The sequence below is a fragment of the Neopsephotus bourkii genome, unplaced genomic scaffold, assembly GCF_033783945.1.
Source record: "Neopsephotus bourkii isolate Nb327-2 ecotype Australia unplaced genomic scaffold, CSIRO-AGI_Nbou_v1 NB_1768, whole genome shotgun sequence".
Lineage (NCBI taxonomy): Eukaryota > Metazoa > Chordata > Aves > Psittaciformes > Psittacidae > Neopsephotus > Neopsephotus bourkii.
Genome location: NW_026902242.1, coordinates 7,404,579 through 7,422,315, shown reverse-complemented (window position 1 = coordinate 7,422,315; position 17,737 = coordinate 7,404,579). Strand labels below are relative to the sequence as shown.

The 17,737-nt window shown below is 41.9% G+C and overlaps 2 protein-coding genes across 3 annotated transcripts in view; both read left to right on the top strand.

The window, feature by feature from the left end:
• Positions 1–17,737, top strand: part of PLEKHB2 (pleckstrin homology domain containing B2) — a 472,273-nt gene that overhangs the window by 290,147 nt on the left and 164,389 nt on the right. The gene's annotated exons all lie outside the window — the stretch shown is intronic.
• The window catches only part of ARHGEF4 (Rho guanine nucleotide exchange factor 4), a 215,410-nt gene that overhangs the window by 92,124 nt on the left and 105,549 nt on the right, over positions 1–17,737 (top strand). For both annotated transcript variants that reach the window (XM_061378901.1, XM_061378902.1), the window contains 3 exons: positions 1,050–5,477; positions 8,559–8,882; positions 12,549–12,675. In XM_061378901.1, the coding sequence (XP_061234885.1) occupies positions 1,872–5,477; positions 8,559–8,882; positions 12,549–12,675 (4,057 nt within the window). In that variant the 5' untranslated portion in view covers positions 1,050–1,871. The remainder of the gene's footprint in view (positions 1–1,049; positions 5,478–8,558; positions 8,883–12,548; positions 12,676–17,737) is intronic.

The window sequence follows — 17,737 nt, the reverse complement described above, 5'->3', positions numbered from 1 at the left end:
GATGACACGTGACTCAGGCTGAGGGAGCTTGTGTTCTAGTTTGATGCCATTCACTTGTGGGTTGGACATTTTAAGGAATGTTTTTCATTTTTGATTTTCTCATTTTGAAATGTGCTGATCATTCTTGTGATGACTGTTAGCAAACCCTGATTAAAAAGGCATCCTGCATTAGGGTTAAAGGCTGCTCTTTATATAGCTTGTCATTCTAGATATTAATGGACTGAGGCTGGAGTCAGCTGGGTATCTTTGTTGGGGGCATATGTAGAACTTCCGACAATAGCTGTACCTGAAGCTGACAGATGGCAGAACTATTTTTAATTTGGGAAAGCTTGCTGTGATTTTATACTTTAAATTTGGGATATATCCAGACTTCTGATGGTTGAAGAAAATAAAACTGAGACTCTCCCAGGGTAGCTGTCTAGAACAAAGACATTTCCTTGCATTGACAGTGTGGTTTTGATCTCTCTGCTCTGATTTGGGTGTGCTCTGATGACTCATATCAGTAGTGCTCCTGGTATAAACCTTCTGAAAAATGAAATCAGACTTCTTTCACCTTTGGTGCAGGCTTTGGTATGGGTAGTATCCAGTTATTCAAGTGCAAAACTATTCTGCATATACTTGTGTCACATTTTTGCAGTTTGCACAGGAGCAGTTACTTCTCAGCTTTACCCCATAAGCCTCCACCTCACATTTGAAGATGGATTCATTAGAGTTTTTAGATCTACTGGCAAGGGGTGAATTACATTTTACTTACTTGGATATGAAGTGTGTCTTGGTATTGGGCTCTGAAAGAGATGACCAGAAGAAATTTTGGCCTCTGCATAATTACCTATTAAAATGAGGGAAAAATAAATGAACATTAAGAAATAAAAAATAAGAAACAGAAAGACCCCAGGGCCATCAATAAGTAAAATCTCAAGTATAACTTCCAAAGGCATCAGTGGGTATTAAATTGATTGTGTTACAAAGTCCCTTTTCTAAGAATAATTCATGCTACCCTGCTGCTGTGGGAAGTCATTGCTAAGTTATTCTTTTCTGTTTATTTGTAGGCCCCAGACCCCGTTGAAAACTACATCAGTGAAGGAGAGTTTGAAGATGATCTGAGTTCTTCTACCCCAAGCACGATAGAGCTGGATATACGAGGATCCAGCCAAGAAACAGATGAAGATTATTTTGAGACCCTGTCACATCAGAGTGGATCTTTGTCAGATGTGAAAACTGAGCCTTTTGAAAGTGCATCAGACACAGAATCTGTTTCCAGTGATGTAACTGGGGAAACTCACTTGGATTCAAACTGCCTTTTAACTGAAAGGAAAAATCTGCTCTGTAGTCTTCCTAATGCGAAGGCAGAAACAACCCTTCATGAACTGAAGAGCTCAAGGCAATTAGAGGTCACCCAGCAGGTGCAGTTAGAAGTGTCCTCCAAAATAAAAGCGGCACTGAGCAAGACTGAGTTTTGCATACAATCTGTAAAGTCAGAAGGTGAAGAATTGGGTGATAAAAAGCTAACATTAACCAGTGGTATTTCCAACACAGAGAACCAAGTAAGTGAAGAAGGTATTGTTTCACAGTCAAATAGAAAGTCTGTAGCAGTATTGCAAAGTAAAGCAGATTTTGAAAGCAGTAAAGTGCACTCCTGTACCGACTCAGTAGCTATAGAAGATGATGTTACAAGACACCCTGCAGTATTAAGCATTGCTTGTTTCAAAGCAAACTCAGAAAGCTGTTTGATTTTTCCTAAGGTACAGCAATTTTCCTTCCAGTCAGATGCAGCATCAAGTTGTAGTTTGCCTAACCTTCATTTTGAAACAAATGGACCTAACTGTAAAAGTTACATTGAGACCTCTGACTGTAAGTCTGAATTAGACTCTATGTCCAGTATAAGATGCAGCAGGAGGAACTCAGTTGACAGTGAGAAAACTACAGGTAAAGGGGTAAAACATGGAAGTACAGACGTCATGTTGACATCAGACTCATTCTTTCACCAGAGTTGCTTTGAACCAATATCTCAGCCACCACTCACGAGGTCAGAGATTACAGAAGGTAAAACATGGCACAGTGTACCTGAAAATATCAGTGCTCAAAGCAAGACAGAATATGTGGAGAGCTGCATTCATCTGACAGACAAATTTAGATGGTCATGTTCCAGAATACATCTCCAAGGACTGGATTTTGAATACACTTGGAAAAACTTAGAAAGGGTAACTGTAAGCCCTGAAAAGGCAATAAAAATAGAGGGCGAATATGGCATAAAAAGAGCTTTTCTTAATACTGACATAGACTCAAATGAGCATCAGCTTTTTCAACCAGAAGGCTCTCCCTGGTGCACTGATTATTATTTGCACTCTAAATCAGAAACGTGTGGCCTTAGCCCAGAAGCAGTAGGTACCTGTACTGATAGCTTGTCTTCTACACAGATTGATGCTTTTGAGTGTAATCCAAAACAAAGAGAGATTTCATCTGCTCTGCATTGTAAGCCAGTGATTATAAATGCTGAAGAACTTACAAGAAGTGACCACTATAAAGCTGAAAAAGATCTGGAAGCAGACAGATTCCCTGATGCAACTGATGTAGAATCTGGCATTGATGACACTGAGAACCTAGCATCTTACCATGTAGGTTTTCCTGCTATTGTGGAAAGCAGAGACTGTGATTGTTCTGTAAACTACACCTCCAGTGGTAGAATACAGTGGAAAGGTTTGGAGGAGAATGGCTTTGAATCTGAACTGTCAAGTATGGAGACTGTGATAGGGGAACGATCAGTAGAGGATTCTTCTAACCTTGACTTGGCTTCGAAAGTCCTGGAAACACCAGTGCAGCCAGGTGGTATTAACACTGGGGCAGAACACAAGGAGTCCATGCAGCAAAATACAAGTTGTAAAACTGGTGCCTTAAGGAGTGACTCCGAGGTAGGAACAAATGAGCATCCTGCACGGAAAGAAAAGGATGAAGACAGTGTCTTTGCTGTTGAAATGACTTCTAGATCAGATTATATAAACCAGCGAAGGCATTTAATGACTCTTCCAGAGTTAAAGCCTGCCCTAATCATAGTATCTGTAGAGCAGAAAGGATTACAGTCCAAGACATTGCACGATAACCTTCCTCCTGAAGTGGTAACTGAAACATTGAATAATGTAGTGAACAAGGATTTGATGTCTGCTCATACTGTCAGCAAAACTCATGATGAGCCAGAGAGAGTTCTGAGTGAAAGCTGTAGCTGTGAAGAACAAATTGTGGCCGTGCACCCCATTCCTGGTAGTGCAGAGCTACTTCCTGGTACAGATACAGCTGAAGAAAACCCAGAAGTTTCACCAGAGAAAAGAGAGAAAACAGATGCAGTTTCATCCTTAGGGTTTACTTATAGTAATTCCATGGTAACGAGTTCAGAAGTGGACTTTGGGAGTGTTGCTGTAACACTGGGCAATGATACACTTAGTGCAGAAAGTCAGGCAGATGGATGTGAAGAAGCACTTTTAAACTCACACAGTGGAAGTGGTGTTATGATCTCTGAGAAAGAGTCCTATAGAATAAAGACTGGTTTTGAGTCAGAGACAGAACAGCTCAAAAAGTCACAGGCTGAAAGAGGAGAAAACCAGGTCTCCAAGGAAGAGGAATTAAAAGCACATCAAGGCAGAGAGGAAGGCTCATATATAGCTAGTGCAGTAACACTGGAAGCGTGCAGTGTAAGGAATTCGTGTCAGGGAGATGGTGCTGATGTTGATCTTCAAGGGCCCAGAATCAGGTCTGAACAAGCAATAGCCAGGCAAGGAAGTGAAGGCTGTAATGGTTCAAAGGAACAAATAGTTATTTGTGAAGAACCTTCTCCTAGGGAAGGAAAGGAGGGCTCTGCTGCAGAAGACACAGCTAGCCCAAGCAAAGACAGTACACCGAACATAGATGTGTCTGACATCTTTAACTGTTCTGTGAAAAGGGAGACTCATAACACTTGCATTCTGGGCCTGGATAATATAAGTACCTGCAGCACTAACAGCGAGGAGATGGATGAGAATTCAGTGCACGTCCTGGGAAGTAACAGCAGTCTCTACAAAGTGCAAAAGCCAACGAAGAATGGGAATAGTGGGAAAGCTTCCAGGTTTTTAGTATTCTCAAAAATGACATCTTTCAGGAAAAGTAAGCCTGCCACAGCAGAAAATCAGGGAAGTAGCAGCTTTTTTGGCAGCAAGGCAAAGTTGGAAGACCTGGATGCTGGGAAAGAGGATGAAGACACCGAAAGTTTACAGTCTTTCAAAAGTTGTTCATCTGGCTCAGTCTTCCACAGGAAGGAAAGCTACACCTCTGAGAACTCTGACGATGATGATTTATTCTATGAGAGACCTGCAGGATTATTCAACAGAATGAGCCTGAGAAAGGCTTCTGGTTCTGGTCGGATACTGATGGAAGATGTAGATACAAATTCAACTTCTCCCACACTGGCTGCTGTCAAATATGCAGATAGACAAATTTCAGGTTCATCTGAAAGCAATGAAAGTGAACCTGTGGAATTCTCTGGGACTAGAAAATCATTCCCTGAAAATGAATACAAAAGAAATAAAACCCCTGAGGGGAAGAAGTTCAGGACAAGGTTGGCCTTGGCACACAAATCCCTCTCAAGCTTATTTGAGTCCAAATCTCCAGAAAAAGAAAATAGTGAGCAAATCGAAAGCTCAAAAGTATCAGTGAAAAATGAAAAGGAGAAAGCCAAGCTTCGCCAGAGCGCCTGGAAAGCTTTTCTGAAAAACAGGGAAGCAGATGGACTAAAAAGGCTTGCCTTAGCAAGTTTATCACCAACACAGGAGGTTTTTAACACAACTAGCAGCCACGTAGTGAGATCAGTGTCAGTAGAGCGACAGGATAGTTCCAATGGACACACATATTTTAAACCAGAAACAGCTAATGGCTCCTCAGCAAACACCAACTGTTTGGACACGTCTGTTGAGCCTGTTGATGTCTCTTCGCCTGCAGGTATATGGAGAAAACGAATACAGTCCCGTGACATGGGCATGAGGTACTCACAGAGTTCAGACTGTGATGAGCAACAGGAGGCTCTGAGCAACAGTTTAAATACTTCTCTAGAAGAATACTGGATGAAATCTCCATTTAGCCCCACTGACTTGCAGTTACACTTTAATCAGTCAAGTCCATCGTGTCCCCAGCTCTCAAATGCTGATGGTAAAGACATGCCTTGTAGACCCATGAGTCCTAAACCACAGAGCCCACGATCCACACCTCAGCACAAGAGCTTCCGCTATCCTGGAAGAATATGTGCCACTTCAATGATCTCTCTTGGGAACAGCTCTGCAATTGAAAGCAATTTGGAGGCTCCTGAGAGACCAAAGACACTGAAACCCAGAGGTAGTCTCTTACTTTCTGTACACTCACTGGACAATGAATACCAGAGGGATGACAGTGGCATAAGCAGTCAATCCCAGATCAGCCTAAACACGGCTTCTTCCATTAGTGACATGCTCCGAGACAAGGTGAGTTGTTGTCTGGGAATGATCAGGTGGTGGTTTGCTTTGTTGTCTTTTGTTTTAATATGGTTTAGGAATTCTGGTGGAACTCTTTTTTAATAGCTTAACAAACGCTTTGGTTAGACGGGTGTGTAAATACTGTCTTTGCATAAGATAGGTAGTGCTACTTAATCGCTCCGTTCCTGTTCAAGACTGTATGAATTGAGTCAGTCTTTAAAGGAGGATTTACCACAAAGATCTAAAGGAATGGAGTCATCAAAACAGCACTAATGCATGATGTACCTCACACAGATTACATACACACCACCCTGTGTTCAACCCCAGCTTTTAGCTGGGTTTTACCCCTCTTGAGGCAAAATCTAGCCATGTAACTGGTGTATAGCAACTAAGTTTCTTGCAGTGAAAAGCAACATAGAAATCAATACCCATTGCTAGTAATCACTTTTTAAGAGGTAAAATTTTTAGACAGTAATATCTGTCTTTCAAAGTACCCTGAGTCTTTCGCAGTCACCATAACTACCCTTTTATTGCCACTAGGAGTCCTTTTCTGCCTTTTGTACAAAAACAGGAAAAAGCAACCCAAACCCAACAGGGACTCAGGCTCTCCTTTTCATGTTATATTGTAATCTACTCCTGGTAACACATTAATTTTCTTGTGATAGGCTGGATCTCACAGAAAGAAGAGTATCTTCAATAGGGATTTCTTCATTGTCTGAGGCCTTTAAAAGCAGAAGCTTCCACTATCAGTAGGCTTTTAATCCCAGAGAGGATTTCTCAGGTTGTAAATGTTTCGGAGTTTAGAGATCTCTTTCAGCGGCTAAGCACAAACCAGCAGAGTGACTGAGACTGATCTGTTAGCTGGGATCCCAGGGCTTGGCTTGATCACGCTACTTTTTCAGTGTTGCTGATTAAGAAATTCTTTACTGTAAGGGTGGTGAGGCACTGGAATGGGTTGCCCAGGGAGGTTGTGAATGCTCCATCCCTGGTAGTGTTCAAGGCCAGGTTGGACAGAGCCTTTGGTGACATGGTTTAGTGTGAGGTGTCCCTGCCCATGGCAGGGGGGTTGGAACTAGATGATCTTTAGGTCCTTTCCAACCCTAACTGTTCTATGATTCTATGTGTCTGGAGCTATTCTGCAGCTGAGAGGTCAAAGTATGACTAAAATCATTGACCTGTAAGTGATAACCCAAAAGAGCATCTAGAAGAGAGTGGAGAGATGAGGCATGTGTAAAGCCTTGAACAGGCATGACCACATCCTATAATATAACCATTAGGAGCAAATAAGTAATTACTTAAATTGATTGCTAGATTAAATAATTCAAAGAAAACCATGACAAATTTAAATGGTATCTAAACCATATGAAAACAGTTTAATTTTCCTGATTCTTCTGGAGGCTGCAGAATATGATATCTGAGATGGATAAATGCAGCTGGAGCCTATAAATTAATGTAAATGTCCCAGCTTTCAGGACATAACATCTAATCTATTAAAGCAGATAGGGCTTTTATTTATTTCCATTGTCATGATATTATAGTCATGAAGCAGAACTGCAGGCTGGGTTTGAAGGTGAAATTGTTTCTTCAAGAATCTCTGAAAATGCATCAGAGATGCTGGGCAAAGTATAGTTGCAGTATTAAGGCTTTGCAACATAATTATCATCTGAATACTAAAGATGGTGTTATTTATGTATGTTGCTAAGTAAAAAGGTCATAAAATTACATTTAATGGTAGATTTGTAAAGTGCTTTTCTGTTTCACATCAGTAAAGATATTATTGCATGATTGTGAAGTTCAATTTGCAGTGAGCCCTTCACTATGGGGATATTATAGAATCACAGAATGGTTTGTGTTGGAAGGGACCTTAAAGCTCATCCAGTTCCAACCCCTGCCATGGGCAGGGACACCTTCCACTAGAGCAGGTTGCTCCAAGCCCCATCCAACCTGGCCTTGAACACTGCCAGGGATGGGGCAGCCACAGCTTCTCTGGGCACCCTGTGCCAGCGCCTCAGTATCCTCACAGGGAAGAATTTCTTCCTAATGGCTAATCTAGACCAAACTATCCTAATATGTCCCATGTTTAGAATCTGTGCAAGTTCTCCTCCTCACTCCTCTCCTGTATAATGCTGTTCAGGACAGAACACCAGCAGGATATGCTTACATTTTTCATACTATCTAGTAGACAAGAAATATTTCTAGATTCTGACATCTCTGACAAAGAGAATTGATCTGGGATTGCTGATTAACTGAGAGTAGATAGGAAGTGCCTACAGTGGTTTAAGGGCTGTTGTATTTGTGTTTTTCAAATGAACAGTGAGAAACTGGGAAGATAGTGTTGTCAGGGCACAACATTTTCCTGTCACAGAGACTCCTGAGATCATCCATTCCTCAGTGTTGTTATCTCGAATACTGATTCTAATACTGATGCTACCTGGAGTAGTAGTTAGATGCCTCAGGACATGCTTGGTTTCAGATTCTTCCACTATAAAAACTGTAATGTTGTGCAGTCAGTCATTAAAAGCAGATGAGAGTGAAGGACAAAGCTGGGCAATTCCTTGCTCTCAGCCCAACATCAAGCAAATAAAATGGATAGCATAAAGAACATATCAGAAAACACAGGACTTAATATATCAGACCTGCAGGCATCTAGGAAGCCTTTTCACATTGTATAACTGAAGTACAGTTGGAAAAGCACTGACAGACAAGACTGGTCATTATTCTATTTTCAGCGACACTGTCTGTCTTTATAAATAATATTCTACAGAGTGACCTAAATCCCAGGAGTAGTGTTATTGTAATATGCCATCTAGAATAAGGGTGAAAAGGGCATTTTCCTGTGCAGGGGGAGTGTATATTACTCTCTCAAAGGATAGCAGAGCTGCTGCTTTGGGATGGAGTAGCCCTAAGCCTATAGAGAAGGCTGAGTGAGTAGACAGGCTGGTTTTAGCCAGCCAGTTGTCTTGGGAAAACTCTTCTGAATAGTTCTGGGGCTACATAACTGAGCTTTGCAGTCTTCTGTTCAAACTGATTTGAAGCAAACAAAATTCCTGCCAACAAACCCTGTGTTTTCACCTGCTGTTTGTAAAACAGGAGTCTAAACAGCAATGTCAAACACCGCCTGAAAAGAGGCCAAATGAGAAATGGTTTCCCAGTCACAAAAGGAGGCCCCCCCAGGTTCCACCATCCCCACACCCTATCTCCACCCTTGAGAGCAAAGCCTGGAGGCTTTCCTTCCTTGCTCCAGATGAAAAAGCCAAGGAGATTCCAGAGAGGAGGAAGAGACCTAAACCCCTCTATAAGTGCTTCAGCTTCGATGATGTTTGGATGGAGAGGAACCAGAAATGGAAGCTTGAGAAGGAGACACAACCAGAGAGAGGGATTCAGTTGCGACACCTCCCAGGGGACCAGTTAAAAGTAAGAAACAGTACGCCATCGTCCTCATTCTCTGGCACTGACCTCCTCTCTGCTCTGGCTGCTTCTATCTGCCGTCATCATATTCCTGTCCTTGTACTTCCTCTGGTACCAGTTTACCAGTTCTCTCTGCTTTTTTTGGGCCTGATAGTCTGTGGAGACTGATTGAACAGTAACCTGGTCCATAAGTGATGATCTCTAAAGGTGATGGGTATTCTAATCACTGTACATGAGCAGTTCTTGCCCCATGCCATGTTGCACAATAAGATGCAAGAGCATCACATTGTTCTGTGAGCTGAAAGGAGAGCAGGGAGCAAATCAAAGTTGCCTTAAATCAATACCAATTAAACTGATGAAATCTCATTCCATGCCCTGTGGCACTGCTGTATAACTTGAACAAGGGACTTGTAAATTACATTTCCCTTGTATCTGAGGCCAACCCCACACTTCCTACTGAGGCAAATTCCTGTTGTGAAGAGCTCAAAAGGGCATTGCCATTGGAGTTCTAGCTATTTGTATTCTCTTGTCCACCACAGGAGACTTTTAGATCGACATTTTGATTGCTTGTGACAAATTCTGTGGCTGTTGTGACTCACACTGGTGGCATCTGTTATTCTTGGATCCAGAGCTAAGGTCTGTTCCCTTCAGGGAGAGCCTTGAATCTGTATACAAGAGCCAAATTTAGTGTTCATACATAAAAAAGAACTTCTGGGGAAAAGGGCCATGAGATAGAGGGATACTCCATGCAGCATCACATGATAATATGGAAGAAGCTTCTCAACAAGCTCGAAAACAAGCAGCAGTTACTTAAATAAAAGGTTTCCTCAGGGTTTTCTGGTTTGGTCTGTTACCTGCATTTGTTTCCCTTTCTCTCTGTTGTCCTGGTTGCATGTTTCTGGTTGCTCTTGCATCATAATGACAGTGTTTGAGGGGAGCTGAGGCCCCAGTCCTGTCAACACATCAGCATGTGCTTGAACAAATAGTTCTGTGGAGACATAAAGCCAGGCCAATTCCAGAAGCAGGGTTTCTAAAAACTGCCCGCTCTTCTCCCATCCTCAAGAAAAGGGGCTGAAAACCTGTGCTGTGTTGTATTTGTAAGTCTCTTTAAAACATAATGTTGCCAGTTAATATTTGGATGAGTGCTTGGTATGAGTTTGTGACACATTGCCTATTCTCAGTTCAGTGAGGATGCTTCCATGGCTCACTACTACTTATGTGTTGAAGACCACACATAATGCTCTCAAGGCATATGTATGTTAAGATTAAAAACATCTTAAAAGAAATAGTGTTATTTTTTTACCTTGTTCAGAGTTCTGAATGCTTAGTGCTGTCCAGACATAACAAGCTAGGGAAAATGAATCCCTGCCTTTCATAGGCTCAGTGATAAACAGAAGCCAGTGAAACAGGCTATAATTCCTCTAACAATCCCTTGACAACCATGGACAGTGATGGAAATCTAGCCCATGCTGCAGGGTGTGTTAGCCAGCACTGAGACCATTAGTGCTTCTAAGAGAAGTGACCAGTTACTTCAACAACTTCCCCTGGAGCCATCAGAGTGCACAGCTAGAATGCTGTCTCTTTTGCTGAATGACTGCACATTTTGATGTTGCCAGAAAACAGCTTCTCCTTTAAGCATTCCCACCCTTACTTTCTGGTGCAAATTTACCTCTAAACTGTGATTAGCTGTGTAATGATGTGCAGGTGTGCCTCTGCTCCTTGGCCTTCCCTCGCTAACAGCCTAGGGGCTGGTAGGTCGCGGGTTTTTGAATCATTCTTCTTTGGGCACTGCATGGAGGTGAGTAGAAGATATTTAGTAGTAGGTAGGTAGGGGTGTTTTTTACTGTTTCTATCGATTTAAGCATGGTTTATTGCCTGTTGACACTCTTTATGGGCAGGCCAAGAGAGCACAATGCTAGCTTTAATTGAAAGAACTATTGGGATTCAAGGACTATTTCCTGTATGCCCATATACCTGCATTTCTTGGCCTGTATTTTTTATTTATAGTGGTCATCACATGGTTTCTTTTTCCTATTGTGTTTTATTGTGTCTTTCCAATGCTCTATTCCTGTAATAAGGCTGGCTTATTCATACTGCCAAGTGTGGTGCAAGTGCTTTCACAACCTGCAATGTTTGAGGGCAGTTTTAGAAGGATCTGAAATCTCCTTTTTAGAAGGAGAAACAGATCATCAGAAAAGAAGCTTTGTAAGGTGTTCATTATCTGTTGTGGCTTTGTGACTGGGACAAGGCAACTGCATGGAGCTTTGGGGATCTGGAATTGCAAGTCTGATGTTTTCTGACACATGGCTGCCTTGAGATGCATGGCTTCAGTTACAGCAAGTCATGTTGTGTTAAGTCAAGATCAGGTCAGCATACAAGGTGATGTAATGCTGTAATATTGTGGAAACAATAGGTCAAATCAGGAAGGAATTCTTGATTTTTCAAGTACTGATTTCTGATACTGCTGTATCATTCAGATCAGTGTACACACATGAGTATAGAGGTAATAAGAATCTACTCTGAAAGCTCACAGTTGGGATTCAGAGGGAGGTGGGCAAACAGTCAAGAAACAATCTTTAATAAAGTAACCACTTGAAATACCAGCTCTGACCAGTTCTATGTACCAGTCTTTATTCTGTGTAGGTCCAGTGAAGCTGCTCTTCTGCTTTAAATGGGAACAATCTGTGTAAATTCCCAGAGTCAAACTCAAAGCTTGACCCAGCTGCCCCTTGTAATGAAATGCTACCAGAAACAAGCTGAGCAGCTTCTGATCTTATAACTTTAAGGGTTAACATCTAACTGGTCACTGCAAGTAAATGGCTACACCTGTGGGACCAGTGCTTACTACTGACCCACTGATCTCCTAGTCACCTGCAGTCAGTGGTACTTTCTGTGTGTGCCAGCCATAGAGGTATGGGGGAGAAAAAAGAGAGAAGGGAAAAGGAATGAAAGTCTATGTTATGCATTAAGTGCTACAAATTTTAGTAACTTTGACTACAATCTATTCCTCATTGTCAGATTACCTATATTCTTGTAGTATCTCGGTATCTTGTGATTCACTGATGAATGAGCAGGGGAATGTTGGTCTTGTTTTCTTCTATCAAGCAGACGTTATTTCTATTTCAGGGTGGATAAGAGGAGACAGCAAACAATGAAATGGTAGAAAGAGCAAGAGATCTTATTTACAGCTTTAACCAGAGAGAATAACACGAGGTCCTATATGTCTGGGGATTGGTACCAATAAATCTCTGAGGGAAAAAGTTTTTTTTTTACATGTTAAATACAAGAACTGGAAGTATTAGTCATAAAGTTGTAGGAAACAGTTCTGTAGCTGAGGGGATGACTTGTTGAGGTGATACACTTCCCTCTCCTGCTACACACACTTCATAGGAAGGAGTGAAACTTTCTGTGACTGTAGGTATGTGTGGTAGTATGTGAAGTATGAGTCCTGTACCTGGTTATCTTCTGTTCTTATTACCTTGCAGTTTCCCCTGCTTCCTCACTGTTTTCTAACCTGTCTAGCCATAATCACCCACATGTGTCTATTAATTTGCTGTTACTTATCTGAGCAGGCGTCAATGGTGGAAAGAGATGGTCCGTGATGAATGCTACATTTTGTCCTACAGGGCATCTTACTTAATGGTTGTTGTCTTTGTTTTCCCTTTCTTGTAGACTGGAATAAGTCCATCCATCATGTCTGCTGCCTTTGACATCCTACCACTGAAACTGCATCCATTTTCCCAGAGCACTCCGACCGGCTTAGACTGTGTGGGCTGGAAACGGCGCATCTCCTCTCCTGGTGTGTACACTAGTCTTACTTGGACATGAATTGTGAGAGAATTAAGCTGTGGTTTACTGAGTATGGAAACTGTGTGATAAGAATTCTAACCTATTTTATGGTGAATGCTGCAGCTGTGGCTGAGCAGAAATATGCTTTAGATTCTTCTATGTGCTCCTCATGTTCTGGTTTTCTCGAGTGAATAAGCAAGGTGCTGTTAAAAGGCAGTGGTTAGCTTTTTAGTGAAGAAAAGATCAGTAATGCAAATGATAGCATGCTTGATGTAGGCATACTGTGTTGTCTCATGAGAACTCCTTCTCACCTAGGATGATGTCATATATCACACTCTTGAATTAGGTTTCTGCAGACAAAACAGACTCTCTGCCTTGTGTTTGCTGGAGAGCACTGATGTGGGTATGGTGAGATTCCTCTCAAGTTGCTAATGAGGCACTAAAGCAACTAAATGAGACTCTAGAGGTAGAAGTTTCCTGTACTTTAAATCATCCTAAAGAACAAGTATACTGTTTTTCATGAGGAATGTGCACAAAGTATGGTGTCTGCTTCATTTCTAGTGACTGACACTTTCTCGGAATTAAAATATAAGTTGCACAGATTATTAAACAGTGAGTCATATCTTTGCCAGGCTTTTTAATTCTCCACCTGACAGTGCCTGCCCAAGTGCTGCAGATGTCTCTGTCATAGCACTTTGCGGTGGGACAAGAAAAGCAGACTGCAGTGGAGTTGTTTGGTGGTTAGGAATCTAGCTAGGAAAACCCAACCACACTTGGGTGCTAAGCTGCCATTTCTGCCTTAGAAAGTCTCTTTGTATCATCGATCAAACACTGCTGGAATTACCTCATTAAAGGACCATAATATTGTGCTAATTATGTCAGAATATTTTGTCAAGCAAAACTGGTTTGCTTTCTGACACTTTGTACAACTCATGCACAGAGTCATGAGGTTTGATGTAGAAGTGAGAAAACAAGCTATTGTGATGGTGTCAAAAACCCTACCTCTGCTCTCTCAACAGTGGGGGCTTTGCTCGCTTGTTGTCACAAGCATCTGGTCTTGCCCCAACACCTAGGACCAGCTCCTGACTAATTTAATAAAGCTGCAGCTTTACTCCTTAGAAATCCCATATGGAAACCCATCTTTGTCAAGTTATATGTGCACCTCTGACATAAGCTGAAATCCCTAAGGACCACTGTCATAGAAGTAAATTCTGAGTCACAGCTGATACAAATTTTGTGATAGTTCCCAATTGGGACCTGAGGGAGTTAGAAAATATATATGAATTTCAGAGGTTGAAGTAAATGTAGATTGACCAGTTGGTAGTGCTGTAGATGTTCATGTAGTACCTAGAAATGGGGCACAAACCCCAAATTGTCTGTTATTCCCACACTACTCCTGAAGTAGTGCAAGAGAATTTAGTACTGTGAACTAATTCTAGACCTCGAGAATTTCTGTGTAAATGTATCAAAGCAAATGAAATGCATCAGAATCCTTTTTCCACCACCAAAAACATGCTAGTGGGGAAGAAAACTAATGAACACAGAAAGTGCTGTAATGCTTCTACTACAGCCTTTATTGGCCGCTGTTTGTTGGCTTCATGTGAAGCATTTTTGAGGTGGTAACTGTGTCTTTCCTGTAGCAGAATGTGGCTGGGAAGAAAATGGCAAATTAGAAGCAATCCTCTTAGGTTGCTGGATCAGTTTTAGGGCTGGGAATGTCTTTGAGGCAGCAGTAGTGTGGCAGAATGCTCTCTGATTCTGGCTCAGCTCTGTTGTGATACCTGTTCCTTTTTTCAGAGCTATAGGTAATTTAAAATAGTAATGAATATATTTAATCTATGTTTTGATTTTAAGGTTCCTAACTCTAAAATTGCAACTACTTGTACTAGTGATCCTAGCATATGCTTTAGTTATAAAAGACATTATATGCTTATAAAAGCATTGCGCAATACATACTTCCATGTTGAAAATACAAATAGAATTCTCACTCCCAAAGTCTGCACCTGGTCACCTTGTGCAGGGAATATTGCAGATACTGGGTGATGGGGTATTTTGGAGCCCTCTCCAGATCTTCAGATATGAGAAGACGGCTGTCAGGATCCCAGGCCAAAAGGTGCTGTGCACAGCTGTGAGAATCCTGTCAGGCACCTACCTGTTACCTGAGGACAAGAGCATAGCTGGGTACAAACTTACTATTTTGGCTAAGTCCCCAACTAGAGTGTAGGAGGAGTACTGGGAGAAGAGCTTAGTTGTATCTGCTGTGCTCATTACCTTCCTCTGGCTGGCACTAGAGCACCAAGACGTTGTTCTTTCTGCCTTTATGCCATGCTGGGAGAAATGAGGCAGGCTTAAACCTGTCATCTGGATATCCCAGCAGTTGGGATCAGGCACACCGTCGTGCTTTTGCCCACTCGTCAAGTTTTACAGACTGCTCTCCTGCCACCTCTTCTGTGTAGAGCAGCCACTTGGTGAAACTATGAGGAGCCAGTAGGTGGCTCTGACATCTGTGAAATGAAGAGCAGCTGTGAGGTGGTGCTGATCTCTGTATTCAGGGAAGATTGAGTAAGTCTTGAGCCTCCTTCAAAGAAGGACAGAGGTTGAACACCCCCACCAACATGCATGTGCACCTGTCCATGACACCCTCCTGTCCAAGGTTAGCAAAGTTAACTGTCCTGTTCAAACATCAGGAATGTTTGTACACTTCGGAAGGACCTTCTTAGCTGCACCATGTGCTTTGGCTGGTAGTATTCATTGGTATGCAGTACTGTCTTTTCCCTTTGGTTGTCTAGTTATGCCCATGTCTTCATTTGTACCTTACAGTATGTGTCTATTCCTTACTGCCTGTTTTACTGCAGTGTTTGAATAGGCTGAGCTAGAGAGAAAGAAATAAGAAAGAAACAGAGAGAAAGGAAACAAGCCACTTCCTAATGTACATATGGGAATACTTTTCTGCTTTTTGGCAGCTTCTGAAGATCTTAGACCTTTTGACCCAGGAAAGGGGTAAGAGGGAAGGGCCCAAAATGTGCTGGAGTGAATACCAGTAGGATAACAGCACTTTGCTTAAAGTAGTGGACCAGCATGTTTGTCTCTCCCCCATCTCTCTCTTGAGCCTGATGTCTGTAACCTGGAGACAGTGCCTAAAATTGGGAATGTCACTGGGAAGCTGTTTGATGTGCAGTGGATGCAGTTGTGAGAATGGGGCTACAACTGGGCTGAAGCTAGGTGATGGAGCTACTAGCCCATGGGTCTGGCAATAGATTCTTGTTCCTGCCTTTGTCATCTTCTCCCAGAGGTTTCCCCCATGCTGCTGCTCAGAGAATCTGTTAAACTTTTGGATAGGGCCACACAGATGACCATAAACTTTCAGGGTTTGTTATATGCTCACAGAGGGAGAAACGTATAACTAATGTATTACAAGGTCAGGTTTGTAGCTGTGCTATAACTCATCATAAACCTGTATTATTTAAAATCATTATGTAAATGCAGAATGATTTTTTTGGCATCTTCCACTGTGTCTTGTCAGATTTAAATAGCCTAAGATCTTTACATTTAGATTTCCTGCTATCAGGTATAGACAAGAGATGCCCTGGATTTCCATCACGGTGCTAGTATTGATTATGCCAACCAGAAAGGCATGAATTCCTTCTGACTGATGTGTACTGATGATGAGCATACTGGTAGCTTTGGAAATCTTGCACAAACAGTATAAATAGGCAGGCCAGATTCTTAAAGGCTGAATCTTTTGTGGATAGTGTGGAAAACAGTGACCACTGAGTGATACTGAGTTATCCTCTGGCCTTGCTACTATAGCGGAAAGTATTTCTCAGAGGCAAAGGGACAGTTTGTTTACTCAACATTCATGGGGCCAGCTTTCATCTTCTTTTCCCAGCTATAGATGGGCTGTTAAGCTCACACTTGGCAACAGTTAACATGAAGATGTTTGACAGCAACTGGAGAAATCTATTCAAGAGAGAAAATATTAGCTTAATAACAGGACTTTATTATGTCTTATAAATATTTAGGAGTCCTGTAGTACAGCAAAAGAGCAAGCTGAGCAATTTATTCCATTTTTGTCATTTTAGTTCTTGAAGGGACACAGAAAAATGTAGTATGCAGCTCCTCAGGAGTGTATCATTGTAGCTGTAGCATGAAATGTCCATTCCATCCTTATTAACCAATGGAAGTACCATTGAATGTAAGTGGCTAGAAAGTAATCATATTGCCTACTGGGTTTTTCTTCATTCTGTCTCTGAATCACAGAGAGATTAAACCCTTGATGTCAAAGCTTGATTCTGTTTAACCAGAACCACAAATATTAGTGATCTGTGAGGTCCCTGATAATGTGCTCCAAGGCTTTTATCATCCAGCCTTAAAAGCTGTGCTAGGTGATGGCTGAGTTCCTGAAAATAGGAGGTTGAGTGGGATTGTGTGTATTAGCTACTGATTTAGCATACCGATAACAGCTTTCCATGGGGTAAAGAGTGAAAAAGAAGATTTTAGCAAATCCTGAATGATTCTTGCAATTGGGGTTCAAAGATCCAAGACTACAGGAGAACCCAACAGAGACTAAAAAATTCAGCAGGTATTTAGGATCAGGCTGTCCAAATCTCAGACCTGCTTGACGACCTTGATCAGGCTGCCCAGTGAGGTCCTTAACTTGTGGTTGGAGTCAGCAGCTGCTGCAGCAGCTTTAGCTAACTTCTCTTTCTAGTGTCAGAGGAGAAAATCTCTATGTAGATTTAACAAAAATCCCTCTGATGGGTTGCAGTTTTGAACTCTGATGTTGTGCTTTCCACAACGTGCCCCAGTGGTATTTTTCCTCACTTTCCATTCTATTAGAAAATGCCCGCCCAGTGCATACACACACTACGTCTGTAGCACCTTCCTAGGATTACAGCACTCTGGCACTGAATAAACAGCTTCTGGTATTTGCTAGGAGATTCAGTGCAGAGAGTGGGAGGGTGAACAGAGGAACAGATGGAGCAGTTTCAGCAGGGTGAGGGCAGAGATCTCCCAAGCAAAGACAGCTGCTACAGAGCTGTAAATAACATCAGGTTTAGTAGTTCAGTCAA